We start from the raw sequence: 11,139 nt of genomic DNA, 5'->3' as shown, positions 1-11,139 counted from the left end.
TGATAAATCTATGGATTCGTCGCAGAATTAGCTACATCAATTCTATATATGTCATAGAGTTTGCAATGAATATCGATTTCATTACAAAATTTGCAACATTCTGGAATTTGTCGTAGGGTTTGCAACGAATATCAATTTCGTTGCAAAATTTGCAATGAATATCAATTTCATTGCAAAATTTGCAACAAATCTAGAATTTGTTGTAGAATTTACAACGAATATCGAATTGTGTCGATAATTTATAACGAATTTGATGATAAAATATTATTTGTTGTTAATTTACAATAAAATACTTTCATTACTAATTAGTGATGATTTTCTTTTTTCACTAAATTTGTCATATATTTGGAATAAAAAATTTTCATCCTTAAATCAATTTCTTTTTTATGAATCAGTTCGTTTAGATCTTCACTTAATTCATTTACATTAAAATAATATTTTTTTTAAAAAAATCAAAATAAAGCCTCATCATATTTTTCATCTCGAAAATATTTTTATTGCAACGTTGTTATAGTAATTAGGATCATAAATGCTCTAACGTTATCCCAGGGTGTAACATAGCTGGAGACGCATGATTTCATAACCGAGAGGTCCAAGATTCGATCCTCGGAATGTCATTGTCTAGGGTTAACATCCTGGCTATCCGCTTTCAGCTGTGTACTTACATTTACCTCCCTCTATATTCGTGCGACCGACTCTAAGGGGACCGCTGATGTGACGGTTCCAAATAAATGCTCTAACTTATTAAAGTAAGTTGATTTAATATTTTTTAGTTTAATTTAGTCAAAAATTATTATATATGGAGTAATGTTATATTAAAAATACTCTTTAGGAAAAATTGATCAAACTTAATTCAAATTATTTTAATTTGATCAAAATCAATTATAGATGCTATAATAATGTTAAATGATTTTGATTAAATTTATATAATTTTAATCAAATTAATATTTTAATATAATCATATTCTATTTATAATAATTTTAATCAAATGGAAATAATTTTACTTGTGTTGCAATAATTATGATCATAACTACTCTAACAAGACAATATTCGAGTTCTTTTTTAAATAAAAAAATATGATAAAATATTATTTTAATATTTTTTTAAGAAGGAATATTTTTGGACGATGGATCTGGACCAAGGCCCGTTTACATTAATTGGATTGGTCCCCGTCATGCCAATGACCTTATCCCCGCCACTGGCCATAATCGCGGAGAGTTGGCTAACGCTCTCTCCCTCTCCCTCCCTCTCTCTGCTGCCGACTAATAATGTGGTATGGAGTTCGCTAGCGCCCTCACTCTTTCCTGTCTCTCTACTGCAACTAACAATGCCCATTTACCTATCGCCTCCTCCTCCCATCCCCTTCTCCAAACCCCTCAACGCCCACCTCCTTACTTTGCCCCGATTCCCCTCTCCTCGATGCGCCCTCCCCTCTCAAAACCCTAGAAAACCCCTCAAGGGAACCCACCCCCCGCAAGCCACTCCCACCCCGCAAACCGTCAGCCAGTCCGCCATCCAAAGAATCTCCGAGAAGCTCCGCAGCCTTGGCTTCCTCGAGCAACATCCGCCTTCCTCCGCCGACGATCGCCCCACCACCGGCCCCGGATCCGCTGGCGAGATCTTTATTCCCACCCCTGGGGAAATACTCACGCATCGCGTCGGTTACACTATCGATTCGAGCTGGAGCACCCCGGAGCACCCGGTTCCTCAGCCAGGATCCGGGGTCACTATCAATCGGTTTCACCACCTTTGGACGAGGGATAAGGTGAGGAAGGCGGAGGCCAGGGCTAGGAAGGATTCGGAACCACCACCGACTGTAGCAGAGTTGACCATACCGCCAGAGGAGCTGAAGAGGCTGAGGAGGGAGGGAGTGCGGTTGGAGAAGCGATTGAAGATAGGAAAGGCTGGAATCACTGAGGGGATTGTAAATGGGATCCATGAGCGATGGCGGCGGTCAGAGCTGGTGAAGATTAAGTGCGAGGACTTGTGCCGGATGAATATGAAGAGAACTCATGAGATTTTGGAGGTAAAATTTTAAAATAAATTTAACATTGTTTTTTTGATTTCTAATCTACAAATGATTAATTTTGATATGAGGTATGAGATTGAACAAATAGTTATCTAACATGATCAGGAGGTTTTGTTGTTTATGACTTTCGGAGCGCTTGTATTGAACAATTATATATGAATATAATTCAACCATCTGTATATCAGCCTAATCTAATTAATGAATCTAAATTTAGCAATATGGTACGTAAAGACAAAAATTTGAACTTAGTAATCTTAATTTTCACCAAAACGTGTTTAACAACTGAAATTGGAATATAAAAGGTACTTTAATTAGATAAGGTAGCTTAAATATGTAATTAATTGAAGATAAATGACTGTTTCATGACAATTAAAAAATATATATTTCTATGGAATTCAATTTAGAAAATGAAATATCTTTCATACTTTGATTTTCTAAACACAATTGAATAAGCTGAATCAATATAAATTTATTTTGAGTCAAAATAGATAATATTTCTTAAAGTTTACCTTAAGTTTTAAACTTGCATTTGATGGATGATGACAACCAAGACAAGACACATTATTTTAAAAATATATATTTTCAAATTTGCATGAAAACAATTGATCGATGCATATGATGAACATGATTTAATTAAAGTTATTTAAAATATTCCCTTTAAAAAATTATTGAAGCTGTTATTTAAAATACTTTTAATAATTAGTAATTATAACATCATAAACACTAGCTGCCTAATTCAATTTGTACTAAGGTCGTCGTTTCTTTCCTCAAACCTAAAACCTAAATGTACATCTCTGCATCCCCCATAGGGTTTTCTTTACTTGTCTATTTACACCTCTTCCATGAATAAGTTTTTTATAGGTAAACAGTGAATAATTTCTTCTAAGATCTCCTTAAATTTTGATTTTGATTTGAGCTTGTAATCATACTTGCAGCCATAAATGTTTGTCTCATTTTCAAGAATCAATTTTAGTACAATAGTTCAATCTTCAATTTCTCTTAACCTCAACTACCTTATCCTTATCATCCTTATTAAAGATAATACCTACTCCATTTGTTTTCTAAAACTTTTCCCGCATACCTATTCTTGAAACATGCATTCCTTATTTTCTGTAGTTATTTCTTCAACCCATTTTGTATCCTATATGCATATTATGTTTATTTTTCTCTTAACATTAAATTTACTAATTCAAGTCCTTTACTCGAAAGTCCTCTACATTCCAAATAATGAACCTAAGCTTATATCCATGGGCTAGTTTCCTTACCCATATTGGCCCACAGCAATGCAAGAACTGTTGTTATTTTGCATCATATTTGGACAATGATGTGATCAGTTACTTGTATGAAACTTTGTAGTGCACCTTTTGCATATCAAAGTACTTGGTTAGTGAAGGTCTGTTGCATTATTTATGGGTGATGACATATCCTTAAACAAATACCATTTATATCCATGCTCGTCGGTTTAACTTCTTCTAGCACAGGGTGCCATATTCTAATGCTTTCCTTAACTTTTTTTATTAAAAAATAGGGCTTGAGAGTGCCAATGGTGATTCTAGTGATGTAACTAGTAAGAGTGTACTGAATTATTCTTTCATAATAATTATAAGTTTGCATCAAGGGTCTTCCCTATGTTCTTGTGCTTTTATTTTCAATATAAATCTGTTGCAGAATGTGCTATTTAATGAGAGTGTAAATAAGATAATCTTGAAACTTGAAATTTTCTGAGGTACTTTAAAAATTTAAAACTTAAAGTTCAGGAGAAGTGGGAAAATGAAGGAATATGAAATTCTTCTAGGAGTTCAACTATCTCATATTGATTATTAATGAGGAGATATTAATAAAAGTATTAATAGGATTAAAGTGCATATGTCTGCCAGGATGAACTTTAAAAGTTTTGTGCCACTGTCATGCACTCCTTAAGAAAGGAACTTTTACAAACTAAGGCATGATCAACCATACTTTAAGTTAGGGTTCTAGCTATATAGAGACAAAGATGTATAAAAACTTAGTTCAATAGAGGTGACATATGATGATCAATGTTTAGGTTATTACAAAGATGTAATGATAAATAGGACTATTTGGATGTAATTAGATGTAATTCCAATAGAAAATTAAATGACAAAAATTATGCTAACATTATTTGAGAAATGATAAAAAAATCATTGCTAAATTCTACAAGACAAGTTGAATCAATTAGAGAAGATGTGAAGGGTTGGGGAGATCATAGAGAACTCTATTAGTGTAGTTTAAAATGATTTAAGGCATTTTGAGCCTTGAATAAAGTTCAGATGTGGTGTAAAATCGAGGTAGTGGACCTTATTTAATTGTAGCTAATGCAACTTGTTCATTGTATGGTTTGAAATATTGTACCATGCCAGTTGAAACAGTCATAATATTTTATACTATTAAATTACTGAAATTCAATACAACTTGGTGCATACAATAACTCCTTCATATGCTTCATTTCTTCCTCCTGCAACTTTTAATTCATCACTGACACCATACATCAGAATGTCGGCATGATGCTGAAACAATATTGTTCCATTTGAAGATCAAAACTCCAGCATGACTTGAGATTTTGAACCTTTGTTTATTGCATCACACACTCTTTGGCAAAATCATACACGAATGAGTAAATTAATGTTTTTCATTTTTTGATTGTTCAAGTCTTATGAAGAGGTGTATGATGAAAATAATTATTGTATTATTGATGAAAATAATGCATAAATTGGATTTTACCTTTTCATTAGTGATGTTTCCATGAGTGAAACAACAATATGCTTTTTAATGTTTCAATTTCAACCAAGGTTCAAAATCTTGAGCAGTGATGCAATTTCGGATTATAATTGGAACAATACTGAGTTTTGATATATAGTGCCATTGGAGAATTGGAGGAGAAAGGAGGAAGAGTATGAAAACAAGGAAGAGAACACAGTTACATTCCTAATTTTGGACTTTCTGTCTCTAGAATGATACAATTTTGACAATGTATTATACATAAAAGTTACAAAAAAATAACAAACATTTTTTCAATTTATCTTGATGTGTTTTAATGCATGTCAAGTGCTGTCATGTGTCGTTATACATGATTGTAGGAAAATGTGATTACACTTACCCCCGACACCCCTCACAGCCCGTCCCTAGGTTGTATGAAGGGAGATAAATCACTGGGTCAGCTTATAACCGACCGCCAAATTGGCTAGGGTGGGAGGGGTTTATGTTCCTCATTGATATGATTGACATAATAACATAGGATAAATTATGTGTGCAAATAGTATCAAGTTTCGTTAATTTATTGAAATGATACGTTTTGTTCGTGCCGTCGAACATGGTATGAAATTTCAAACCATGATATCAATTGCCTTTGTAAACATCATATGTTTTCTTCTCATTACTAGAAATATAATGCAACAGCTATTGTTCTGGCATCAACATGGTTAAAACTTGCAATCATGGATGACAAATTAGATTGCTGATCTGATCCAGTTTCTCCAGAGAAATCAAGCTCAATCAATATAAATTGTTGTTGACTAGAAACACAACTGATACTGGGAGAGATTTGGAAGATTGGTTTCAGTGGTTGAATGGTTCCAACTAGACGCTTTTGGAAATTGATTAAGGTTGAAGAACAGTAGAGAGGATCAGAGGAGAATGGAGTTTGTGAGATGCAGCGCGCAACAGGGAGAAGGTTGCTGTCGTGAGGATTGTTCATGGGAAGATAAGGAATGGAGACTTGATGCCAATATGGATCATCATTTTATGGATGGAGGGCTTTTGGCTGTTGGCTTGATTCTGCCAATGGCTATGAAAAATCTTTATAGTGGACGTGTTGTGTGTCTGCAGGAGAGGAAGACAAGTGTGAAGGACACAAGAGTTGGGCAAAAATATGAGGTATTAATGTATTTCATAACTAATAATAATAATCATATATTTATACCAAAGATAACTATTAAAGCTAATGTAATCAATAACTATTTCTATCATACTAATAAAATTAATTATAATCAGATTAATCATAATCATAGTGATTATAGATAGTGATTTGATTATTTGTCTAAACTTTTTAGGATCAGCACACATTTCTGTTTTAATTTTGCCATCTTTATTACATATTTCATGACTGTAAGGAATTTTATCTAGTTCGGAGTATGTTTTCCATTTTGTGGAGAAATGTTGACAACTCAGAACGCTAAAGTTCACAATTGAGCTAAGTTTGTTTCTAACTAATCCATCTTTTGTTGGACATAATCGAGACAGTCGAAGAATGTTTAAGACCTTGCTTATGAATAATGCCATATAATTCTTCAAAACAAACAAATAACAACAAAAAAATAAAATTAGCATAGCTCATAGACAATGTTTATCCACTCCGATCATGATTTTGTATAAATATTTGGATAATTCACAGTTCTATTTTCTTCTATAACATTTGTTGTTCTTTGAAAGTAAATTAGGTTAATGTTTCCCTGAAAAGTTTGGTTGATCCTTCTTTTCCTATTGATGAACATCCTAGTTACATTTTCTAATTAGGATCTGTAACTGCCAGAGAAAAACTGGAGGTTTGGTGGTCTGGAGATCTGGAAGTATAATCATCTTGTACAGAGGGGTAGATTACAAATACCCTTGCTACTTCCATGAAGACAAGGACAAAATATTTAATGAAACTTCTTTATCATCTGGCATGCATAATGAACCAACCAATTCACAAGAGGCTAGCTTGCTACCGATGCTTTCCGCAGATTCATCTACTGAGTCACCTGCTAGTCAGTCTCAATCCTCTTTCATTGTGGGAGTTGGTTCTTCTAAGAAGGCGCATCAGAAAATTGAAGGAGAACTTCAACTTGAAGAAGAAGCTGACAGATTGTTAGATGGGTTAGGCCCACGTTTTAGTGATTGGTGGGGATGTGCCCCTTTGCCCATTGATGCTGATTTATTGCCAGCTGTTGTCCCTGGTTTTCGCAAGCCTTTTCGGCTTCTTCCATTTGGCATAAAGCCCAAGCTAACAGATCGAGAAATGACCATATTGAAGAGGCTTGGGCGTCCTTTACCATGCCACTTTGCATTAGGTGAGTACATTTATTCCTTAATTAAAATTATTCTCTACTATATGTTTGTGTGCTACAACATTCACACATGTATTCTTCTGAAGGGAGGAACACAAATCTTCAAGGATTGGCTGTTTCTATGATGAAACTATGGGAAAAATGTGAGATTGCCAAAATTGCTATTAAAAGGGGTGTTCAAAATACAAATAGTGTTATGATGGCTGAGGAATTAAAGGTAAGTATATTTTCAGTTATTTCCATGCATGAAACTCCTTGTTTTCTCCATTTGGATCTGTATGTTTGCTTTGTTTGTGGTCTAGTATTATGCCTTTGATTTAATTGTTTATGAAAGGTGTAATTTATTGTGTGATTAACCGTCATAGTTACTCTTGCATTTGGCATGTGGAGGAAGGGTGGCCTACCTTGGACTATAAATGGACAAATAACATAAGCCACATACCACTTTAGATAATCTTTTGGGCAAAATGTAGATTACGAGGAATGTTAACCAATAGAACACTACCATAGGGTAGTTAACTACTTAACTTTCGTTGGTGAAATCGTCTTATGATCAGAAGGATTCAAAGATTCAGATCAAGTGTTGAAGTCAAGTTCAGGCAATGACATATTACATTTGTGAATTACAATAGATTAAAATTGTGTTAAAACATTTTAGGATCATAAGGTAGTGCACCATGACAGTACAATCCTGCCTAACATGACATAACCAAAAGTGAGCATTAAGAAGCTTGAAGTTGCATGATAAGCATTCCCTATTTTATATTTTGCATGTGTATCTGAAAGATTGCTTGCATATGCTCTTTACACTATGACAATCCAATCTTTTCATGGTGATTGTTGAAAATTTCAATAATGAGTATGAACTTTATTAAAACATTTATCTACAATTCAAAAAAGGACCAACTAAGTGGAGGTCAGGAAACGAGCTAGTGATGATTTTACTGAGAGTTGGTAAAAGATACCAAAAATCACTATCAAAATGTTTACATTAATGGTGTGTGCATTGCAACAATTATAATATATTGGTTATTGATTACAATGCCATCTATAGAACATTCACTTATGTTTGATGTTGGCTGACAACCTAGTGCAATCCTCAACCTATGTGTGATAAATAAGCACATTAAACGAGGAAGAGGAAGACACAAAAAAAATGGTTTGCAACGATAAAACAACACAAAATTTATTTAAATATAGATGATAATATAGTTGGGGCTAATGGCATAGGAGGATCCATATAACTAATTTCACTTATTGGGACAAGGCTTGATTGCTATATTGATTACAATGCCCATGTCATTGTCAAATAGTTACAATTAATGTTGCTACTAAAATATGAATATTCTATATATCATTGGATCATCTCCTAAACACATCAATTTAGCTCTTACAATATGATTAAAATTGATTAATAAATGTTTTAAATCAGATTTGAAATAAGAGTTACTTTAAATCATATTTTAAATCAAATAATTTTATTTAATTAATCAGATTTAAAATCATAGATCACTTGGATTACATTAATTCAAATTCTTATTTGATCAATCTAATTACACTTATATTCATTTAAATCACATTTTTAATATAGTGTTATTGACATAAGTTAATTATATTAATTAATATTGAATTGATCAGAATTATAATTGATTAAAATTTTAATTTTTGTTCTTTCCATATATATACATATGATTTTCAATTTTTTTTATCAGTTCTGATCTGACCTATACAACTATCACTTGATATTTTAGAATTTTCGATACCAATTCTAATACTGTCAACCATGGTAGTCACTGCATGCTCAAAGCCATTGGTCACACATTGTATTTGCCATGGTTTAAAATTTTGACCTATATCAGAGTTTCAGTTTATGATGAAAACGATATAATTTCAGTATCATACTGTACTGTATCGATATGATTTTAATATTTTTAATATAAAATATATTAATTAAAAAATTTAATTTTAACTTAAATATTTTTAAAAAATAAAAAATAATATATATATATATATATATTTTTTTTTTTTAAAATGAAAAAAATTGCGGGATCAAGGGGGCTCGACAACCTTGTGGAGGTCGTTGCGGGATCGCGGTGGTGACAGGTTGGAGGCGGAACAACAAATTCTGATGGTTTCACCCGGCACGGTACACAATTTTAAATAATTGTATCTGGATGACTAAATTTGGTCATACACATGACTTAGTCCTACATCTTATACCGGAATCACTATTGTAGTCATAGAATTGAGTGACACAGTTCTGTAACTTGCATGTGCATAATTAGATTTTTGGAGTGATAATTCATGAAACTACAACCTTGCCAGTAATTAGTGGTCAAGCTCTTAGTTATCTTTGTGATAATTTCTTTGGAGTTTGGTCTCTTTTGTCTTAAGAGAAAATTATTAATGAATAAGCGTAATAACTTGAACTTCCATGTGATCCAAAGCACTCATTTTTTCTGTTTCATGCCTTGGGAAATTCAATTGCTCAACGGACAAAGTCAAGCAAGTCTTTCTTTTTTTCAAGGACCTCTTTGCACTAAATCACAGGCCTTCTGAACCTCTCGTCAGTTTCATTTAAATTGAGTTCTTGATTCATTGACTTCACTTCTTGACTAATGAGTCATTATGGAATTGGAGAAACTTCTCAACTATTGTTGAACTTTAGTCTTGTGTATAAGTCACTTGACAAAAATGGGTGATGTCACATAATGTTCAATGTATGGAGCTGCATGGAGTACTCTGACAGGAGTTATTATAACTAAGAACTCAACCAACCCACTATCCAAATGCAGCACAACTAGACAACTTATACGGTGCATCGAGGAACCAAGACATACATCAGATGTGGAGAGGTTGCAGGAATGGTCTGAATGATGAACAAATTACGCGTTGACATTGCATGTGTAAGTGTATCGGGAGCTTAGGATTGCTAGAGGAGGAGGTGGTGAATAGCAAACCTGCAAATAAAATTAACTTCTTTCTCTTGCTAATTACTTAACAAAGACACTCACATAGTAAACAATAAATCGATAAACCATAAGGAGGAGACACAAAGTTCCTCTTGCACGACGTCGTCCACTTTCTCCTCTTCGGTAGAATGCTGGAGGTGGAAAAACCTCTTATATAAAGTTGAGTACAAAAGGAACACCGGTTTAATAAAGAACGAAAGTAGAGCAGTTAATTTCGAGGGTGGTGTGTACTGTCTTTGAGCCTCATGCTTCCTTTTATAGCCTATGGTCTTCACCTATCGACTTGATGGCATGGCACTGATTCGGTCTCTCGGACATTGTTGAATCAGCCACCACTCTCATCCACGAACAAGTTGCCTTTTTTATGATCTGGTTGACTTGGCACCCTTTCGGTTGCGGACTATCGCCGGTCGCTTGGACACCTGGTCAAATCCGAATCTCTGACCGTCTCACTTGGCCTTATACTCCATGTGTGCTTCTAGTCGCCTTTAGGTCCTTTCAGTTGCTCAGACCACTCGAATCGTTTAGTTCTTAGACCTGTCTAAAGGATAAGTTTATAATGCATTGGGTCGTCTTAAGCATTTTCGGTCACCTGGAGTTTAGTCGTCCAGAATCCTATTCCGGTTGCTCAACTTTGACTTAGTCCACTACGACCAAGTCCGCCTAGGTTGAGTTTTTCTACCCTCGTCCCGAGTACAACTCAACTCAGCTCACCAGTTTACCTTGCCAAACTTCCTCCTGACTTCTTATCTCTCGGATCCACCGAGCCTTTATGACTCACTCTCCATGCGCCATTCTCGTTCCACTAGAGTATTCTTTCGCTAAGCTTCTCATACCTCGGATGCACCGAGCTTGTCGGCTCCCTTCCTGTACAATCCTTCTCGCTCGCTTGCATCTTCTGCCTCAAGTCTCATCGTCTCCGATACTCCTTGTCCTTTCTAGTCTCTCGAGTGTTGATAACTAACATTTTTATGTATTCCTTTTGTTTTCATGCTTGACATTTTAATCCTCTTGTTTGCCTAAATTCTTATTCATATTATATTTTACAAGCAAAGGCATATTTCGAGCTTTATTG

At 34.3% G+C, this 11,139-nt stretch overlaps 1 protein-coding gene across 5 annotated transcripts in view; it reads left to right on the top strand.

Moving 5' to 3' along the window:
• Nucleotides 1-1,198: 1,198 nt before the first annotated feature.
• The window catches only part of LOC121981396 (CRM-domain containing factor CFM2, chloroplastic-like), a 32,389-nt gene continuing 22,448 nt past the window's right edge, over nt 1,199-11,139 (top strand). For all 5 annotated transcript variants that reach the window (XR_006111807.1, XM_042533888.1, XM_042533887.1 and 2 more), the window contains exons 1-3: nt 1,199-2,026; nt 6,576-7,095; nt 7,179-7,309. Coding sequence is in view for 4 of the 5 variants with exons in the window: in XM_042533888.1 (XP_042389822.1) it covers nt 1,328-2,026; nt 6,576-7,095; nt 7,179-7,309 (1,350 nt within the window). In the remaining variant the exon portion in view is untranslated. The remainder of the gene's footprint in view (nt 2,027-6,575; nt 7,096-7,178; nt 7,310-11,139) is intronic.

Source organism: Zingiber officinale, chromosome 5A (assembly GCF_018446385.1).
Source record: "Zingiber officinale cultivar Zhangliang chromosome 5A, Zo_v1.1, whole genome shotgun sequence".
Lineage (NCBI taxonomy): Eukaryota > Viridiplantae > Streptophyta > Magnoliopsida > Zingiberales > Zingiberaceae > Zingiber > Zingiber officinale.
This window is presented reverse-complemented; position numbering and strand designations above follow the sequence as displayed.